Source organism: Rhea pennata, chromosome 7 (genome assembly GCF_028389875.1).
Source record: "Rhea pennata isolate bPtePen1 chromosome 7, bPtePen1.pri, whole genome shotgun sequence".
NCBI classification, from domain to species: Eukaryota; Metazoa; Chordata; class Aves; order Rheiformes; family Rheidae; genus Rhea; species Rhea pennata.
In genome coordinates, this window is record NC_084669.1 from 29,544,102 (window position 1) to 29,565,986 (window position 21,885).

At 39.2% G+C, this 21,885-nt stretch overlaps 1 protein-coding gene across 3 annotated transcripts in view; it reads left to right on the forward strand.

Annotated features, from left to right (window-relative positions):
* The window catches only part of NRG3 (neuregulin 3), a 402,761-nt gene that overhangs the window by 319,640 nt on the left and 61,236 nt on the right, over positions 1-21,885 (forward strand). For 2 of the 3 annotated variants that reach the window (XM_062580117.1, XM_062580116.1), the window contains exon 4: positions 10,710-10,733. In XM_062580117.1, the coding sequence (XP_062436101.1) occupies positions 10,710-10,733 (24 nt within the window). Of the gene's footprint in view, positions 1-10,706; positions 10,734-21,885 lie in introns of all 3 variants that reach the window. The other variant, XM_062580115.1, reaches the window with a different exon arrangement.

The following is a 21,885-nucleotide window of genomic DNA, read 5'->3' on the forward strand; positions in this document are numbered from 1 at the left end:
TTCACAGGGCAGCGATCTTTTAGTCTGCTTGAGTAACAGTGCTCACAAATTGTAGTACTGAAGCATTCCTGCCATTCAAGGAATGCTTTTGCTGAGTGAGAAAATCCTGTACAGTGAAATACTCAATCACTTCAAGTGTTTTGGTGTGCTCACCAGCTTTACATAATGTTGGAATCATTTTTTTCATAGAAAATGTCCAACTCATTTAAACAAAGCAAAAATCTGGATCCCATCTATGGATTTTTGTGCCTCAAATGTTGAATACCACATACTGCATAAACGCAGTAAAAGCATTAAGCTGTTATATGTGCATAGTTTGCAGACTATGGCAGCCAACCAATCATGCAGCAGCTTTTTTTTTTTTTTAACTATTAATTGAGTTGTAAAATGAATAAAGAAGGAATTAATTTTGAAAAAAGGTCAGATGTGCCTAGTTCTGCAATTGTTCACTTGCTGTACAAGTTCTTAGAGCCAACGGAGAATTGTGCTGTAATGGGAATATTTTTGTGAACTGACGTTTAGTATTTCCCCCATTGTCCAACATCTCTTGTGATTCAAAGCTTTGTTTTAGGATAGAGTTCACTGCAGTCAGAGCTTTTAAACATTCAAGTTTATGGCCCAGTTAAACGTAAAAAAGAATATAATATAACGTTTTTATATATATACATGTATATATATACACACACGTATATATACACACACACACAACTTTTATATATAGCTATACATTTTATATACATAACTAACACAAATAAAACTTCTTCCACACTAAATAAGAGAGGCGGTAACAGTCTTTTTTAAATAAAAACTTTCCAAGCAACCTTGTTGCGTACTTGTGAATTGTTCATCTGTAGTTGGATCTGAGTTGGGAAGGGACTTCCATGATGCATTTCCTAGAGGACCGAGTCTCTCTTTCTAAGCATTCCCATGTAGCATTAGAACTTTTCTGAGCAATTCCAGTAAGATTTGGAAAAACATTAAAGATCTAAGTGTTGATAAATTCTTAAGGTTTTAGGAAGATGGATTGAGAGACTTTTGAAGGAAATGCTGAAATACAGGAGTACCTATTGTACAAGACACCCAAGAACCCATAAGGTAGTAAATGCCACAGATACAGGGAAAACTTCAGTTAAAACCTGTATCCTTTCATCATCATCCAAACTTGAAACACAAAACCACTAAAAATCAGGCTCTGTCATGGCACTGTGTAATGCAGCTTTTTATATAAAGTGAGACTTGCATATACCTTAATCAGTGTAAGTACAAATAAATCTCTTGCTACATTCTATGTTATTAAAAATGAAACTAGAAACACACAAGAACATGTCTTCTATGCAGCAAATATGGTTACTGTTGTCAAAAATGAATGCCTAAAGAGATGTCACTTCCCAGGTGAAGGCAGATAAAACTCAGCATCTTTCTAAAGGGCCCAAGAAATCCACATCTTTAATTGACTCTCCTGAGTGCTGTTACACAAAAATCAGGCCAGTTACTTAGGAAGAAAAATACGGATATAAACAACTATGGAAACTTTTCTAACTGTCGTTAGAATAGAAATATATAATTCACAGTCATTATAAATTTCAGTCAATATCGTAAAAATCTTGTTGTCAATACCTATACTATGATGCTTCTGTTTTTTTTTTTTGTTTTTTGTTGTTTTTTTTTTTTTTTGCTGCAGTAGCACCAAATTACTTGGTACATTAGGGAATTAGGCTACATTTTTTTAACAAAGTGATGCACGTTTCTTGTCCTGAAGTTGAAGAAAGTAATTAGGACTCAAGAAATTGACTAAAACTTGCCAAATTTTCTGTGCCTTTGGAGAGCAGTAAACACGATTGAGTCTGAAACATTTTCCTGTTAGTAGGCAAGTGAAGGACGGCTTAATGATCTGTGGAAGGAATGAAGTAACATTTAGTATGAGAAATGTTTATTAAATGTCATATGTTCATAAGATGAGGGAGCTATTAGCAATTCCTTTAATGTTTCTGGCAGACTGGTTGTATTTTACGGAACTGTATTATCAAATACCTGTTTGGAAACAGTAGTGCAAAAGTCCCCATGGCAATTTGTATAACACTCGGAGGCCTGCTCCACCTCAGTAGACGTTTTGTGTCATTAATTGAACTGGAAGAGGAATCTTTTTCCACCAAAAATACTGCAGTTGAGTGAAATGACAAGGTAGATAATTCGGGCATGCTTCCAAACCCTTTCCGGACCGCGTGCTCTGAAATGAGTGCGTGTGCTGCTGGAGCGTGGTTCGCAGCCCTTTCCCTACTGCTTGGCAGCGTGATTGCCTTCTCCTCCCCGTCGCTTTAGACCTTGTCGCAGCATGGTTAGGAAAGGACCGATCTCCCTCGTGTGGAGGTTGCCATTTTCTGAGGGCTCTGTGCGACTGGCCGCGCCAGCTGCTGCCGAAATTCGGAGGAAACGCCTAACTACCTTTACCTTAGCATCTTAGAGAAGCTCCGCTTGAGTGAGCGCGAGGAAGCCCAGGCGCCGGCGCTGCTGTGCCCAGAGACGAGCCCGTGCGAAGAGGCAGGGTGACGGCGGGGGGAAGCCTCGCGCGGCGAGGAGGGGCGGCCGCGGCCTGGGGCGCGACGGGACGGGCGCGCGGCCCTGCAGCCGCGCGCTCCTGGCGGCTCCCCGGCCGCTACAGCGCCGCCGCCGCCCGCTGCGCGGCTCTGACGCCGTGACCAGCACAGACCTGGGAACGCGCTGCTGGGAAAACTCGGGAAAGCGATGCAGAATTGTGAAAATAGGTCAGGTAACACCCTCCGTGTTTTGTCTGCGTGCAGTTCTTAGCACAGCGAGAGATCCTCGTGTGCAAAGTGGGACTTCCAGATGTTGCTAGGAAAAAGAAGGTGTTAGATATGGACCCAAGAAAAAGGGAATTCGAGTTGATAGGCCTTAATGACAAAAGAGAAAAAAGAATGTGCTTTTTTGCAATAATAAAGCTGATATAACTTTATTATTTTTTTTAGTTTTGCTGTATAGCTATTTTATCAAAACTGCAGAATATTAGAAATCTTTATTTTTCTAAGAATATCTAGCAGTATTAGTGATTGTAGTAGTTTCTTCTACTGTCCAGTAACCGGGATGTGATATGCAATGTTAACTGAGGTCTCCCTAAATACAGGGAAAAAAAAAAAAGAAAGGCCAATCACAAAGTGGTCCTATTTATTTATCATTTTCAAATATATTTATAGAGTGCTTCAGAAACGGTCTTATTTGCTGTGAGGTATGAGTTAATACCCAGGGAGCTACATTTTCATTTGATGTAGTCTCCAAATTTCCCTGGAACAGCCTCAAAATCTTTTGCAAATAAAATGTAAAAGCATCTTCAAATTGGCTGACTTGAGGCTAAGGATTAGGTGTAGACTTACTGTTTGCATGTTGATGTTCTGGGATGAGTCATTGTATGTGTTGAGCAGTTATGCTGATTTACAAACATCAAGTAACTCAGCAAAAGTAAGTCTAAATAATACTTGAAGACTAGCAACATCTACAGTTTGCTGCTCTCTCATCTCACTGGTGAATATAATGGGTTAATCAGGAAAAAATAAAGTACTTGCATTTGGCTGAGAGTTAACATTAAACATTTTATCTGTATCTACTAAAATTCTTACACACGTGCTTGGTATCAGGAATATAAGAAGTTTAATGGAATAATTTCAAGCTGTGTAGTTAAAATGAAAGACATGTTTATTTGCTCTGCTGAACCTATTATAAAAAAATCTAACCTACATTCAAAGTCTGTACTGATTTACAATATTGTGATATCAGTAGAGATTGTTTACATTATTTAAGAAGACTAAATTTAATTTATAAAAATCAACATAGTGCTTTAAAGGAAGGTAAATTAATGTTAGCTGTAGAGATGATAATGTAAGGTCATTAAAATGATAGGAGAACAGGGAAGATGATCCTTTGTGAATCTGCATGCTGCAGAGGAGTAACTACTTCAGATTTTGAACTTAGCTGATTTGATGAAGATTGCAACATTGTTTCTAACTTCTGAAAATAAATAGCAATCTGTCGACTTCAGTGGTGTAAAAAAAACAACCACTAGCTTTTATTGCTCAAGGGGAAAGAAGATCAAGAGTTTATTCTATTATTCAGCACTGTGTATTATTAATATAAGCTTTTTCTGGATAGTTTTAAAATGTGAAATGTTTTTTACTCATGGGCTTGGTGGTAGGTGAGGGGGGAATTCTCAAGGCTGCCCCAGAGCATCCCCAGAGCAGTATGAGTAAGTTTGTAAGCAAAGCAAATCTAACAGTTTTCTTTCTTTGCTATTATTTTTTTAAAAATGATTGAATATAGCAATTAACCCTTAGATGTTATCTTCAATATTTAGTTCTGTGGCTTTGAGGATTTTAATTTGACTGAAAACAAAAATAACCCTATCTGTACAAATGTAGAATGTAAAACTCTGTTCATTACTTTAAACTGAAAACATATCAGATTGTGAAGTTTTGCATAGCTTTGTATGATTTAAAAAATGTTACTCTCATTTCTGTAACTGGGATTTCTAATTTCACTGAAATCAAAGCAACTTGTAAGGGATATATGTATGTGTGGTTTTCATTACTGTGTCTTGACATAGATGGGACAGATTTACGTGTACAGAATGTATCTGTGTGTCATCGCAGCCCAGGTGTGGAGAACAGCCTACCTATTGACAGGGGTGTCAAAACCTGGCAAGATTTTACTAACCCTCTGTGGCACAGAGGGTAAAAGGAGGCACCAAAGATTTAGTTTGCTCAGTACTTTAAATGTCCCACAGGGTGAGATTTCTATTACATCTTTGGATGAAGATGCTTTGAAAAAATTTGTAGTGAGCTACCTTGAATTTATTTTTCTGACTCATTGCCATGAACCAGCCTGATCATTTCTTTTCCCTCTGAAAAAAAAGTTTAGTGAAGTCTTTCTGTGTAAATTCATTACAGAAATGAATCACTAGAATCCCTCTAAAACAAAATCCAAATAATGCTTTCCAGTAACTCACTTATGTGAAATATAGTAATACATGCTTGTACTTTTTCTTTCTGATTCTGAAAAAACCTCTCTGAGCAGTTGGTTTAATTGCTAGGTCTGACAAAGTCCTGTAGGTGTTAGAGAGAAAAAAAATACAGAACAGTCAATTTTTCATGATGCATAGAGAAATAGCTTGTCCCATAACTTCATGTGCTCATGTGTAAATGGAGGCTCCAGTCTTGGTTGAAAAAATAATGTACTTTCATAGACGTGTCTAAGCAGTTATGGTTTTGAGCTTTATTAAATACCCTAGCGGACGGAGAAGTGTGTATTGTCAGACATCATAAAACATAATGGATAAAGTAGTAGTAGTTGCTTGCTTTAGGTAATACTTTAATGGAGCTGCCTTTCGAATGGAGGGGGTTTTCTCCATTTCAGACGATGGAAATTTGTTTGGTGTGATACTTAAACTTGATCTGGTTCCTTTCTGTCGTATAATGTGTTAGGAATGCTTGAGTTGTCCTAAGGCAGCTTGCAGCATATTAGCATGTTGCATTTTCTCTTTGAGACAATAATGTACCAAGGACATATTTTATGAGTGAGTTGTTTGAAATTGGAACCAATAAATTTCACTTGCAGAGGAAAATACTTTGCTGTCGCACTGACTTCCTGATGCTGGCTCCTCCTTGCCAAAGTCAATCTATCCTTAGAACTGATTAAAATATCTGTAGCAGTCTGTAGTGAATATTTTTATACCAGACTTTCTCTTCTGTCAGTCTGTACTATTTAGAAGTTGACTTTATATTTCTATTTATAGGATGGGTTGGGATGCAGCCAGGATAATGAAACCTCTCTTGAATTGGTGGAAAAAAATCCATGTTAATATGACCAAAAAAAAAAAAAGAAAGGAAAAAAAAAAAAAAAAGAAAACCACAACCCAGACACACAGTAGCATGCTGCATGCAAGACACTAATAAATTAATCCATTAGTGGGCACAAGTTTATCTTCTCTTGTGCTCATTATTGAGTGTTCTGAGGTGTGTACATACTCATTAAGTGTAAATTAAAATGACTTTCTTATTAGCAACAAATTCACATAGTATAAGGACCATAAGATACATTATTTTTCCCACATCAACAGCAAAATGCAATAATATTCATAAATTAAATATAAAAGTGAATAATCTTCCTCTCAGTAATGTATTCGTTCTTCAGAACATAACAACAGAAAGAAAAGAAATCACAATAACAAAATAAAACACATAAGAGTCACATCATTTGGTTAATGACCCCATTTTGTGAAGCAGCGCCCACACTCCAACACACCAATAGCTCTGCTATACGTTTTTGTTCAAGCGAGTCCTTAGAGCAGGCGCATTGCTTGATGGTAAATTACCTGACGTTCCACACTCTGTGTCCAAAGAAGTACTCTAGATGTAAGTTAATTTATCATTTATACTTTCTGAATGTATAGCAACGTAACAGTCTTTTAGTATATCTTGGGTATGCTGTCTGCATTTTTGTGTCTGCACAGACAGTGCTGTCTGCATTTTTGTGTTTGGTAGAGTCCTAGATGCCACCAAAGGTTTTTCACTTTCCCCGAATTATAAATGTGAAGGAATGAAGCAGGACGTACTGGACCATGGCTGTGTCTTGCATGGGTACTCGATGGGAGAATGTTTTGCCAGTTATAAGAGGGAAGAAGATAACTGGCAAGCCCACTTCTTTCTCACCACACTTGGATGCAGATGCCTTCCTGATAGGGCATCTCCTTACTACAGTAAAGTCACCCTGTGCTCGAGTATTGAGACATCTGTTGTGTGAAGATCTTCCAAAGAGTAGGATATATATGCCTTGACCTCTTTTACCTGGCAACAGTGCAAGTAAGAGAAACCTTTGGACTCACGTTTGGTCGTCAGGTGGTAGTTACGATGGTCTTAATCCATTCCACTTCCTTCTCCCCATCTGTCCTTCCTGTGTCCCCAGTGCGCGCCTGGATTCAGGAGAGAGAGGAAGAGCCCCTGTGTTCTGCGCAACAGGAAAAAAGGAAAAGCAACTGGTGCTGGGAGCACTCGGCAACGTTTCCCTGCCAGCTTCATTTCCAGCCGGGAGCTCTCAGTGTGCTTTTAGCCACATGAGGTTCTGCTCGTGTCTCTGCTGGAAGTAATAAAATACAGTATAAAGGCCTTACTGTAAGGAAACCAGCATTAGCTTTCTGCGTTCCAAAAAAGTGCGTAGTCCTTGGTGGTGTCCTTTGGAAGGAGCTGGCCTAGTTAAGGATTCTCTTCCCTCTTGGAAGCGATTGTTTCATCTCCTTTCTGATTTTTTCAGATGCAAAGATGTAGGGCTTTGCTTTTTTTTCTGTAGCTAGTGGAGTAAATATCTTAGGATGATAAATATCTTACTCTAAGAACAAAACAATAGGTATGATTACTCTAAAGACTGCTGATATTTCTTCTTTAGCTTATATTGCTTTGTGTCCTCAATTCTGTACGCTGAACATTTCAGTAAACATTATTGCTGCTGGAGCTCTATTTGTACTGAAGAAAGTAAGTCTTAAAGTTAGGTTTTAGTTATTTACTTCGGAAGTCTTACAGCAGTCAAAGCAGTGCTGAAAGCCCTTTGTAGTTTCTGGGATCAAAGGCTGTCTTTGGGATTTTTTTGTTGTTGCTTTTGATTTTTTTGTTTTGTGGTTTTTTTTAACTGCAGGGTTTTGACATCCTTAACCAAGGGAAAGGAAGTGGAGAATGGTCATGCTGCAGGCTGCGTTTTGTCATTAAAAGAAAAGGCATGATTTAGAGCTGCGTTTCAGCAGCGCTGGCACGATACGGAGCAGCCTGGGAGGCTGGTTTGCAGTGCCTGGCCCTAGAGGCAGCTGTCACTGCAGCTTTTCGTGTTTTAGACCATCTCCAGCATTCGTGTGCTTCTCAGCTAACCTGCCTTTTCTAACTCCTCGTCCTGGATGGTCAGGTCGCTCCAGCTCCCCGAGTGCAGGATGCGTTTCCAAACCACGATCGTGCGGCCGGGAGGGGCTCCCGGACGTGTGCGCTGCCTCTGTGCTGCGCGTGGGGCCGGAGCAGGGCACCGCGGGCGGCACGAGTTCCCGGGGAGGAGTGTGCAGGCGACGCTGAACCAGCAGGAATTATTGTTACGTTGTTCTGTATTCTGAGGTGCGTTCTTCCAGAGCTTGTAAAGCTATGTTTAACGATGCAAATTGGCAGGTAGGATTCTTTGCTGTTAAGGTTTATCCCAGTACACATCCTTTCATCATAATCTGTGCAAATCAGCTTTGTCAGCAATATGTGGTGCTGGTTGCTGAAGCACATGGGGTATTTAAAATTAAATTACCTCATATACTTTCACCTTCTCCAATTGAACGCGTTTTTAAGGAAGAGACACCTTTGTCTCCCACTACATATAAACAACTCACAGATGAACAAAAATCCTTTTTTCCAATTTTTAAAGGAAAGATTTATTTTAAATGCACCTTCTGAGAAAGCAGCTTTTAACCGTCTTGGTGTACTCAGTGAAGGAGATTGCAGATTGCAAATGGAAAGCTCAGCTATTTAGAGAATTTGTATGGCCTAGTTAAGAAAAGAGAATTTTTTATCAGCTGTTCTGCATAGACTTAAAAAGATTATATGGCTTGGTCTTTCTTCATATTTGAATATTCTTAGCTCCTTGGAGACCAGATTACAGCAGTTGATTTCCATTATCTTTGTTTTTTAAAGTAAGCAGTTGATGCTTGTATCTTCTTCTAGTTTACAGTATTTAAAGAAGGATGCAAGGTGCGAAATGCAGGCAGATAATATATGCAGATTTTATAGGTGTGCACAGTTTAATAGCCTTATATATGTAAAATAGAAAATTGTAGGAAAAAGCAGGTACATATCCCTGAATATATGTTGAACGCACTTCTGATATTTCTGAGCTCAAGCTCTTGTAAAAGCTGTATCTCTGTGTGAAGTGCACCAGCGTGTCTCTGGGGGGGTGCGGGAATACGGATCAGAAGACTGCAATGTGGAATGCGTGTGTGTATCGTTTTGAGTTTTATATTTAATACAATAATGAAAGATTCAGCTGGGTGAATAACGTGTCTTGAATAACGTGCCTGTCCGAAGCCATGCTAAGAAGGCCTTGATGCCAGGTGGCGTCATCTGATGTCCTCTCCTTTCGAGAAGCGGCTTCTCTGTTACGTGAAGCTACCTAAGAGCCCGAACAGCTGGGCTGGAGCTTTGTGTGCTGAGGGAACGGAGCACGCGGGTGCTCGGCGCGGGAGGACCGGAGGGCTGCAGAAGGCACTCGACTCCCAGGGCGTTCAGCCGAAAGCCGAACGTTTCACGCTCCTGTTACAGGTTCCGGATCTGACAGTTCATGCGGTAGTGTTTAAGACGATTGTTGTTTGTTTTGGTGTAACCTTCTTTTGACTTTGCTGCATAGTTTTTAAGTGAACTTTTGAAAGTTGGAGTGTATTAGTTAAGGGGCAAAGAATTTTACAGATTTGCAAGTGGTACATCCCAGCTCCAAGTACTCTGCAAAAGACCAGAGTCTTGCGCTGTGTCTTTCCTGGCTCAGTAGCCTACACACTGCTCTTGGATACCTTGGGAAAAAAAACATGAATTAATCAGTTCTGTGTTACGGAAATGTAAAAAAATTGAAAGGCACACCAAAGTAATTCAATTTTTATTTCAGTATTATATTTAAAGGAAAATGTCTCATTCCCCACAGCAAAAGCCTTCTTATTAATTCCCATAGGAAAGGAAAAAAAAATCAGATCTAGCATAGAAGGGAACTGTAGAAGTTTTGCACTTTCACAGTGTTTATTCTTCAGCAGTTTCAGTCTGAATTTGAAGCTTAGCTCCCTACACACTCAGTTTTGAAAAGTCAGTTACAATTTTCCTAATCACGTGGTACCAAATTAAGTATATTTTATATCAACTTAAAATTAATAAAGATTTTGTATTAATTTAAATCTACTTTGCACTAAAACATCTGCGTATGAAAGCCAAATTTCAGTCATGTGGGAAAAAAAGTAGTGCTGAAATGTTGGGAGTTCTGTATGGTAGATTCAGTCAATATTCCAAATTTTTGCTTGAGTTTAAAGTTTCTTGAAATAATTACACCGTTTCAGTTAGATGACTAAGCAGGCAGCATGTCTACTGTTTTCTGAAGTCAAATTTTCTGTTGCAAATCAGATTGTATGAAGTTGTGCAGTCACGTTCGGTTTGAGTGTGGCTGCTGTGTGTAGTAATGAGAGCTGCAAAAGTCAGTAAAAGTCTTTCATTTATCTCTTTAGTTTTTGATCTCTGTCAGAAAAAATTAAAGCAAGAATCTTGTCTAAGTAATGATAGTAGAATTTGAGAGAGGATTTTAGGAAGCGGAGAGAAAACAATTCCTGTGGGTAGCTGGCTCGAGGCATTTCAGGCCGGGGTAAGTATACCGAGACGAGGCGTCCGCGTCCTTTCTCGCACACACTTACCTTAGGTGACAGCTCAGTGCCCTGAGTTTCTGCCTTTGGAGTGTCCTCCTAAGGTCAGAGTTGTGGGGTTTTTTTGCAAGGAGCATCTACACAGCAGGCCCTTGAGCCCAAGTTGAATTCTGCAGCAGTGCCGCATAAATATTTAATACAGCCTTTAATGACGATAAAGGTGATATTTATATTTTGTCCTGTTTCTAACATTTTTCTCTCTTTTTCTGTCATCTCTTACATGCTTTCTTGGGTATAGCAGACCACTTAGGAATTGAATTCATGGGTAAGTTTTCACTTCTCTTTTTCACTTGCTAGTATTTATCTTTGTATCTTAACCAAAAGCACGTGGAAGTTAATGGGAAGATTGCATGAACTCCATCAGTGAATTTGGACTTTGAGAACAGTTCCTATTATATTTACTGGTTATATCTGAAATTGTATCAGGATTTCATTTTTCACTTGTCCATGTCCATTGTCCATTCACTTGTCCAAAAACTACATAATGATACTTGAATATTTTACTGATTTTTAATAAAGCAGAAGATAAAGATTATGTGGCCATGTCATGATATCTGAGGAATAATATTTTGTGTGAAATTTTAGGGAAGAGTTAATGCCTGTCTTGGTGTAACAGAAAGTAGATTTTAAACTTATTTTTTTCAGAATTTTATGTTGATTATAATTTTCATTTGTTTTTAACAGACAACTTAGAAGGATACGGTTAAGAAAAACGATAAATAAGTTAACTTCAGTTTAGGCAAAAACTTAAACCAGAATGAGCAATCAGAAGAATTACTTCTTGTAAGTTTGGAAAGGAAAAACTGTGTTCTTTGGATTCAAATGCTGCCCTGCAATGTGTATATAGCCTGAGGGACTGATAGGCTCGAGAGGTCAACACTTCTTGGCTGCTCTTCAGCAGAAAACAGTTAATTTCCTCTACAAAGCTGAGGCTAGTCCTCAGCAATGTTAGTGAGCTAGTGCGTTGTTTGTGTAAAACAGCTAGCGTAAAGCGTTCGATACGACCAACAACACAAATGAAAAGTTTGCAAATGCATGTGGAAGTCATAAAAATTACTACTTAATGTGTCCCTTACTTATATTGTGTTCTACTCAGGTTATTTTAGATGTTAATTTAGCTTGCCAAGTTCATGAGCTCGTATTATGAGTGACATGAGATAAAGTACTGCTTGATAAAATCATTAGGGAGATCATGGAGACCTAAAATTTAAGAGAAAGTTTTTATCACTGGTTTTGTCACCAATTTTGCTTTTGCTCCCTGATTTGAGGACACAATTCTTACAGTATAATAAGCCCTATCTATTTATAAAGAAAAATATCTTCCTTTGATTTTTTTTTAATTAATTTCTGATTTACTGAATATGAACTCATAAGTCTGTATTGTAAAAGAACAGCACTGAAAGTTGAACCAGAATCATCTTTCTCAGGGGAGCAGCCATACTCATTGTATGTGCAGCCCTGTAACCCTGTCAGAGCAGCTTGTAAACAAAACCAGTGCATAACCAGGTTGCTGCAAGTCCAGTGTAGTCTGTCTACCCGATGAAAATTATGTGTTCTGAAGTTTTGCTCTGCCACAGTTTCTCTACCAATGTCTACTATACAGGGTAGCCTCATATTTCCTTTATCAATTCCATATGCAGCCTTCAAAAGATCCCTTCCGACTTCAGCTTTTAAACTGGGTAGATGGGACACAATCACTTTTAGAAGAGGAGCAGTGTCAGCAGGTGAAGAAGATGCAGTGGATGGTGTAGTTAGCCCTTTCTCCAGAGCAACAAGCTGAGACAGGTTCCTTTAACTCTGCATTAGTAGTGCTGAAATGTCACTCAGTGGAACGGAAGAGCTCGATATTCTCATTTTCAGTCCAGTGGAGTTGGTATTCTGGCAACAATTCAGGCAGTGCTCTGGGGAAAAAATCATAGCATAGTAGTTATAAGTGATGATATGGGGATTCTTTTAACACTTGGAGCATGAGTTGTCTCATTGGACCCATGCGGTGATGAGTATTAACTGCATGCCAGACTGCATTAGCAAGAGTGTTATCAGCGGCTTGAGGGATTTTTCCGTTTATTTTTGTACTTGTGTGGCATATCTGGAGAACTGTTTCCTGTTTTGGGTTTCCCAGTAAAGAAGAGACATTGACTATCTGGGGTAGGTCCAGTGGAGGCCTACCAGGGTGGTCAGGGAACTAGAGCTCATGACATACGAGAGGAGGCTGAGAGCAGGGTTTCTTCAGCCTGGAAAAGAGGAGGCTAAGACAGCATCTTACCTCTGTCTACAACTATTGTGGTTATGGAGACGATAGAAACAAGACTCCCTGTGGAGGTGCAGGGTGAAAGGACAGGAGGTGGCAGACACAAGCTGCCTCAAAAAGAAAAACGCCAATTAATTATTAAAAATAAAATTCTTCACCTTGAGCATGCTCAAGCATTGGAGTAGGTTCTGCAGAGAGATTGTGAAACCTCCATGGTTGGAGACTGAAAGCTTAACTGGACTGGCCCCTCGGTGCCCTTGTCTTACTGGGGGTTTTCCCTCGTTTCAGCAGGGGATTGGACGAGATGGCTTCTGGTCATCCTTTTCAACCTAAATTATTCTGTGGTTCTGTGCACCATAAAAGCTTGTTGTTTCTTTTCACTTTATATGAAACTTCTGAAATCCCAGTGGAATTGATGGAAGTAACAGAACTAGGAGCTGGTACGTTAAAGGCTCTGCATTTATCCCAGTTTCACTGCTTAGTTTAAATTGGAAGCAGAAATCTTGGAAGTATGTATGTGACCTGAATGCTAAGCATATGCACTATAAAAAATAGCGTAAGGAACATATAGGAGTTCTTAGTCTTAGGTCTGGTGTCTTAGGAGTCCTACTATGAGCCCTTCCATAGCAAGCAGGAAAGCACTATCCATGAGGCAAAGCTGAATTACTTTATTTTCAGTATTTTAGTTTCCTCTTTTTTTAAAAATGTCTTTTTAAGGTTTGAAATAAAGCCAGGCCCTGAAGTCTTGGCTCAGAGAAATCTTCTCATTTGAGAAGCTTGCTGCTTATCTTATGTAAAATTGGAACATATCTTGATTGTATAGAAATTAATGAAATCTTGGGCCTCTAGACTGGAAATATTATGATAGAAGTCTGAGATGAGGCTTGAGGTGTTTTCCTGTGGGCTGGAAAAAAACAAGTTCCAAAATCATACCCAAATTAAATTACTTGTGTTTCTTAAAGCCTATTACAAGGAAGTCTAAGCAAATACGGAATCATTACTATACACATATCAAAGTACAATTACTATACACGTATCAAAGTACAATTACGCACTTCTTTGTATGTGGAGACATCAGGTGGCAATACACATTCATCAAGTTAGTAAAGTCTTTGCAAAGCCTTTCTCATGAGTTTACTTTTTTACTGTAGAAAATCAAATTACAAGTAATGAGAGAAGTAGAATTATTTCAGTTACCAAAGACGGTAACATTTAAGCGCTGCAGAGCTCTGCCTGTATGTACATCATCCAGGGCACCTTCCTTCTAAGGTTTTTGTTGTATCTGTGGGATCGTGTGCTTCAGGAATTCCACTTCTGTCATCTGGCTGGAAATCTGCTTTTGAAGTTCCCCTGTTCTTTGAGGAAAATAGTGTTAACTTTGACTTTTAAAGCAGAACTTCTGCATTTGATATCTTCACTTTGATTTTAAGAGCTTGTAAGGAGGCAAGGGAAGATACCACTGCAGCTTATGTTAGGACCATTTTGTAACTGGGTAAAATGAAAAAACAATCACAAGCGCCATATGCAAAGTTAGGTGAAAATTTGGACACCTGGCCTAGTTTTGAAAAGTGTTTTCACAGTTTTTTCACAAACCTGTTCTGTAAGTGAATGCTGTGGATCTCTGAAGGAAGGCTGAGCTCGCTGCACGGCGGGTGAAGCCGAGGCGCCGCGCGGATGGGGCGTGTCTGCGGCGGGGCCCTCCCGGGGCAGGCGGGCGCCCTGCGAGTCCCTTCTGCGCCTCCGGCGAGCCCCTGCGCCTGGCTGGCTTCTGCCAGATCGCCCAGAAGGCAGAGTCGTCGTGTGCAGGGCACGGCTGTGCATACCTGCCTGGTCGTCTTGCTGCCCTTTTAGGGGTCTGTTGTCCGCAAATTGGCCTGACCCTGTTTTGAACCTGCCGATACTGTTTCCCGCCACAAGCTCCTGTGGCAGCGAGGCTCAGAAGTTTTCTACTTCCGCGCTGTGTAAGGAAGTACTTCGCCGTTACCTGCTTAAACCCACCTCCTCCCAGACTCTTTGCCTGAGCCTTCGTTCTCATGTGCAGGATCTGGTGAACAAGAGTTAGGCATTCAGTTAATCCACCACAGTGACAGTTTGGTTAAGCTCTATCGTATTCCTGCACCCCCTCCCTTTTTTTAAGTATTACCTAGTTTATGTTTCCTATCATATTGTATATTCCCAAACGTGCATGCCTGATATGTTAATATTGTTGCTGGCTTTGGTTTGCAGCGTCTTTTTCTTGTGTATGTCAGAGGGAGGTGTGGGCAGATTCTTGTGGCACATCTGTTTTAAAATATTGCAAGTGTAACAATAAATGTATGCTTCTGACGTACGCACATGCAGCTTCTGTTGAATTCCTGTTGGATGCCATGCGTGTGCTGGCTGGCAGTATGGGGCAATATGTCTTAAAATACATACTTTTAAGTATTGTAATCATAGTGACCAAGCTTCATGACATTTCTGAAATGCTCTACAGTTTCTAGTACCTCAGAGAAAAAGGAAGAAGTCTTCTGTATGGTTGATACTCATAAGATCTAGATTCAACTCCCATCTCTGATGTGGTCTTCTAGAAAGACTTTCAGCAAAGTATTTTAATCTCTCTGTACCTTACTTTCTCATTTATAGTAATTTCTTTCAGACTTTCTGCATTTAGATTCCTCAGCTCTCGTGTGTGTCTCTTTTGGTAGTGCGTAACACAGAAACCTTGTCACCCCTGCAAGGGAGTGCAGACCTCCTTCCTCCTTGCCCATGCTCCTGGCTTCCTTTTAAGAGAGAACCCGGCTGGGTGCCCAGGAGAGTAACGTGCAGCTCCCTCGGGAGGATGCAGGCTTCAGATGAGCTTGGGCTTCTGGGTATCAAGACTTCAGCATGCACTGGGGAGTTTACTGGCTCCAGAGTACAGTAGATATGATCTGGATTGGTGAATCTTTCTGTATGGTTCCCAAAGTGTCTCACCAACAATGATGTATGCAATTTTATTTAAATTTCTAAGATGTAGATAAGCAAATATTATCATGATGTTCTTGCAAACAAACTAGAAATCATTGTATTAACAGTTTCATTTCAAGAAAAGTTCACTGTTGGTAATGCTTGCCTAGGGAAGGAGCATTTGTAACAAATGAGAGAGCATGAAAGAAGTAGCTTTTACTCCAGGAGGAAACTAAGTGATTTACTGTTAGCATTAGCTAGTTTGGGAGAATAAGTGCATGTAACTTATTATCTTTTTTTTTTTTTTTTTTTTTTTTTTTTTTTTTTTTTTTTTACCAAAGTGGTTAAGCGCACTTCAGGACTAAATGTACTTTGCTGCTGCTGCTGTTGGTTTTTATCTTATGAAAATATTGGTGGTAGAGCCCAACATCTCTGATAACACAATATGGATGAGAGATTACTTTGGCTGAACAGGTGGCATTTGTTAGTTGAGTTGTGGAAATCAACCTCGTGCACCCGTTTTGCAGGTGAAGAGTAAAATAATTGTTTTAACTGCAAAACACAAGGAAATGCAAAGCCTGGGCATGATTCTTGAGACTAACAGCATTGTGGGCAATAAGGCAGTTGGTGCCAGAGACAAGGACTCAGCAATTTTACTCATTTTATATGAAAGTAAACACGAGCGGAGTTGAGGTGTGCTAAGGGGTGGAATATGAAAGTGAGTGAATTTTTAGAATAACCTACTATAATAGGTGAACAAACACAACTATTTCAACAGTTCATCCACAACACCTGATTTGAGAATGCAGAATTTTTGTCCCTTGCTGTGAAACAGTAATGTACAATGGGCACAGATGAAAGTAAAGCGCCCTAGGCGAGTACAGTAGGCAGGCCGCTGCGGTTTTGAGGGAAATACAATCATGATGTGAAATAATTGTCATCTTTAGCCTGCTTAGCAGTTAAACCAATATCAGCTGTATAACCCAAAATCACAATTATTATGTTAATCTCCCCATATGTAAATTGCAAAACTAATATAGCAGTTGCAGAGGAATGAGCTGGTGCATGAATCTGGAAAACCAGATTAGTGATGTTTTAACTTCCTGAAGCTTTGGCATCTAGGTCTTGCTCAGGAAATAACTATTATTTGCAATTAATTCTCCTTTCTCAGAAAATTAGAAGAAACTTCACTGAAGTCAATGGAATAAGAATGATATACCACTTGTAAGTGGGAAATCATCAAATAACATTTATTTGAACGGAGCAATAAACTAATTCAGGAATGGGATACTATTAAAATTACCCTTTATATTTGTAATTGCAATGACTACAATGTAAAAGGTATTAATTTATCATTTTGAGCAGTTGTTAATATTGGAGATGATAAAGTCTTTATTTTCATTTTGCTGATTCTCTCTGTTGCGTCATTGTGATATGATGGTTTCATACCTAAGACTCAGGAAACACAAGATATAGTTAACCAAATCTACTCGGTGACCTTGTGTTGTTCACTGTGACAGACACCTTTTGATTTTATCAGGACACAGTAGTTGGGTTTGCTTATACCAGTATGACTAAGACTGAAAAACTGAATATTGTGGCTGTTTGGCAAAGAAATAAAAAGGCAAGTTTTTTGATTCCTGTACAAGTCACAAAGTGTACAGTTGATGAACTGACCCTTAATGTTTCACAGCAACAAGCAATGAAAACAAATACCAGTGTTCACCTAGGTGGCCCTAGCTTCAGTTATCGTTTAGCACACATTTATAAATTCCTGTAACACTCCTGTCTTCACTGGAAGAGGGGATATATGTTGATTTATATGAGCAAAGTATTTATGTATTCTAAGGGACATGCATTTAAAAATGAAGTTCAGCTTTCGTTGCATGCCTTTTTAAGGTGTAAAGCAGGAAAACTCCTTCTATGATAATACGGTTCCTAGGGCACTGGCTGGTTTGTGCTTCTGTTTGTACAAGCTCTATTATTAGAGATTCCTGATCACAAGCAACCCCAGATACTATGAAAACGTACCCATCAAATAATGACATTCTTAATCATAAGCATTTGATATAATTCACCGTATCACTGTGCTACTTAAATTCCTGGAGAACTAATAGGGAGCCTCCAAATATATATTGATACTCACAACATTTAATAATGTTGTCACTTCTCTTTCGGTCCCTTGGTTCTTCATCCTGTCCAATACCTTTTTCTCATTTTTCCCTTTTTGAACTTAGCAAGGGCTTTGCTCTTGGGACCTTGTTTTCTTGTTTGCTTGGTTAAATTTCTGTCCCTTTTATGTACGCTGCAAAGTAGCAATAGCATCCAGAGGCCTGAAACAGCTTTGGAGCTTCAGCGCTTCCCACAAGTTCCTTTTAGCTGGCGCGAACAGTCAGTTATCACCTCTGGAGAAGGAGACACAAGCACCAGAACAGAGAATTTCATAGAAGAGATGATGTTTGTTTACTGTGAGAGTAATGGATAAAACTAAGGTTTCCTCAGGGACTGGAGGAAGCTCTGCCAGTGGTTGTACCTACTGGTGAAAAAGCGCTTTGTAACTGGAGGTTGAAGTGCATCTGCTGAACATGTTGAAGGCCGCCTGACAACCTGTTGAGTCTGTTTTGGGGGTATGGCATGGTTTTGTTTTAGTGGGAAGCCATAGATCTGGCCACAGATGTTCTGTGACTTAGCTGCCGTCTCTAAATACCATCTGTACTTTTCTCTGTCTGTCATTTTTTCAGTGTATCTGCATTTTCTATACTGGCAATGAATGAATTGAATGGTGTTGATTTGCATTATTTTTAAAAGATAAAAATAAGTTTTATCCTGTGGTTAATTTAGGTGTGCTATAACAGTGTGCCTGTAGCACTTTATGGCCATTTCCCCTATCAAGATAGTCATTTTGTGGACTGTGTGAATAAAATACTGTTAATATAGGTAACATCCTCATGACCTTCCTCTTTGGTTGTAAGAGTTTTCCTATGCTTTTTGGAACTGTAGTTACTAATCGTTTGTGATAAATAGTACAGAAATTCAGAACAAATATTTATAGAGGTTTTGGTTGGGAAGAGGAGGTTCTACATGTATTAAGCAGGATATAATTCTGTAGAAGTGAGCATATGTCATCACGAACGCTATGTACAGCCATTAGCCTGCTCCTTCCCATGCAGAGGTGTACTGCATATCATTAAATGCTGAATGGGTCTGTAATAGTAAGGCCAAAGTACTGTATGGATTAGAAAAGAGAGTCTGTGAAGCCTTAAAAGAATGGTTACTTTAGATGAGCTTCCAGGTAAGTTGCCGTATGATACCAGGTACAGTGTGCTTGGTGTTGGTTGTGAGAAGGTTTGTGCTATATTGGCTTCTCAAGAAGAAAGGCCGTGTGCTTCTGACACTTGAGTTTCAGCTGAAGGATGCAGTTATCTAATCTGCATACAGAGGGTTTTTTTGCTGTCTTAAATAATTATGTATACAAGTTCTATGTACATTCTGTTTGTGGTTTGGGTATGTCCCTGAGGTATATGTGGGGCTGGTATGTCTCCAAGTTGAAAGCTTCTATTTGGGCTCAATTGCAGTTTAACCAGATGCAAAATACACAGACAGTGACTTGTGTATATGGTGTGTTGCTGGACCGGGCCAACAGGACACAGGCTGGGTCTGCGTGTCTGTGAGGGGCAGAGGCAGCTGCAGGAAGCTGTGCCAGCCAGGCTTTGTATTCCTAGCTGAGAGAGGACCTGGGAAGAGGCTTCAAAGTAGTAAGTACAATACTTACATGTCCATGAGAACTTGGAATTTGTTGTTAGGTTACTAGCTTTTTGAGTTTTGTTTTTTGTTTTTTTTTTTTCTTTAATTTGGAGAGCGTTGTTTACTGTGTCCTGAAGTTACGTTGCTACAGGAGAAGAAGTTCCAAACACCAGAGCTGTGCCGTGTTTTATATAGCCATGGTGAATCAGTGTTACTTTGTCCTTCTCTCACTTCAAGGTGTTGCATAGATGTCAAGTCTCATCTGGTAAACTCTGCAAGGATTTGGAAAACACAAGGTAAGCATCACAGTAAATGTTCCATGAGAGTGGTGCACTTGTAAGCTACAGTTCTGTAGAATAATTAATGTTTCTGACAGTGAACTAAATCTTTCTGTGTCCTCTGTGCCTAGAATGAGTAAAGACAGTGTGTGTCACTACTGGAAGTAGTTGCTGGAAGCAGAAGAGAAGGGTAAGCAGTGTGGAAAAATTGATCATGCACTATGTAGAGCACTAAATTATTTTTTCATATACTCCCTTTTCTTTTCTTTTACAGGAGCTGTAGAATATTGGCGTGTGGAAGAGTGTTGAGTTGTTATTCCAATCTGGCTGATTGTTTTTAATAAAGTTATTTTTGTGATAATTGAAAATCGTCTCATTTTCTTTCCCCATCAGCTTCAGTTCATCTTACTTCAAAACTAACCTGTCTGTGCTGAAAATCTTTGTTCATTCTGTTACCCAGTATCAGTATTTGCTTTAGACTAGACAGCTCTACAGTTGTCCAGGTAACAAGCTTGAGCAGCAGAAAAGAAAAAATTGTGTGTGCGTGTGTTGTTCTTGTATGTTCAATCCTTAAGAAAAGTTTAATTAATCACAGAATTGCAAACTGTTATGTGCAAAGTATAGAAGACCGTTTTGTTTACTAATGCCAACTTCTCATTTAACGAAGTTGATCACAGAGTGGTATTGCCATTTAATATGAATTCAGAATCTTCAAACATAATTTAGATCATATCAGTGTATTTTTGTCATTGTGGCTATGTTGTATCAATTATCCAGTAATTCTCATATGAATTAATATCCTTCTTATTTTAGTGGTAAGTGAATTAAGTACTAATCTACATTTACATTAGCAAGTGAAACTCTGTTGTCTGTAGTAATATGGTATTATGCTATGGTTATTCTTTCTGTTCTATTGGTAATTTTGTGTTCCACATTCAGATACAAAGGAAGATGAAAATGGAAATACAAAATAATAACTTGGTAATGGAGGTGCAGAAAATGTGGCAGTGCTGAAGTTCTCAGCAGAATTGACTGAAATAGAGACTTCACTGTTCAGCAGTGAAATGCCATAAAAAATCCACTGAAAATAACAGAAGAGTTGGATAAAAGAAACCATCAAGCTGGTAGAGAAGAGGTGAAAGGATAAGAGATTTATTTGCAATTAAGAGCATCGTTATTTCTATTAAGAAATTTCCACACGTTGCTCTTAATTGCTGGGGCTGTAAGTTGTTTCCTTCTGTCATGGAAATAATGACCTTAGTCTCCAAAAGCACAAGATTTTAAGTGTTGAAGGGAAAAGAAAGTTAAATCATTGACGGACTTCAATACTGCAGTGTTGAAATTGTCCTGCCTAAGCCCGGTCTTGGTTTTGGGTGGAGAGCAGCCTGTTAGGCACCTGCGCAGGATGCCTGCTGAGCCCCACCGCTGGCGCACACCGAAACTTCTGCTTTGGGCTCTCGGGAGGCTTTGGCATGGGATAAGCACCAAGTAGTTCAGTGCACTAAAGACATAAGCGTCTCTTTGTAGACCAAGAATACTGAAAATTGATGCCTAAAGCGACTTAAAAGTCTTTTCAGAGTGAACCAAAAATTTTGAGAATCGGTGTTGAACCTAGGAGATTTACCTTCATGTTGCTCATGATTCCTGATCAAAAAAAACCTGGAAGCCAATGAATATTTCAAAAAGGGATTTGAAATCAAGATCAAGTGTGTGACTAAATGCACATACGAAGTGAACTTTTTTTTTTTTTTTTTTCCTGATTGGTCCAATCTGGATAAACCTGAAAAACAGATAGATCCTGAACAGTGTTGACAAAGCCTGGCATGTATAAGAAACTCAGTGTGATGTATAAAGCAAGACTAAGAGTATTTTCCCTTCCTCTTTTTGACTTACATTCTTACTGTCTGTATTTTCTCTCCTTTTTACCCACCTTAATTTTTTTTCTTTTCCTTTCTATGCCCTAACAGCCTTTCCTTTTTCATTAGTGTCATAAATGGCACAACTGCTCTGTTTAGCTTTAATGGAAAGACAGGCGCGCACACACAAATGATACAGCCTTTGAAAGATGGGAGTTGTGGTGTGCACTAAATTGCCTAGTTCATAAAATATGAAAGCTCAGAAAATGAATATAGCAATGTTAGCTTGGTTAATCAGCTTTAGAGAAACAAAAGAATGTATTTGTTACTATAATACACACTTGCATGGGATATTAATGAAAA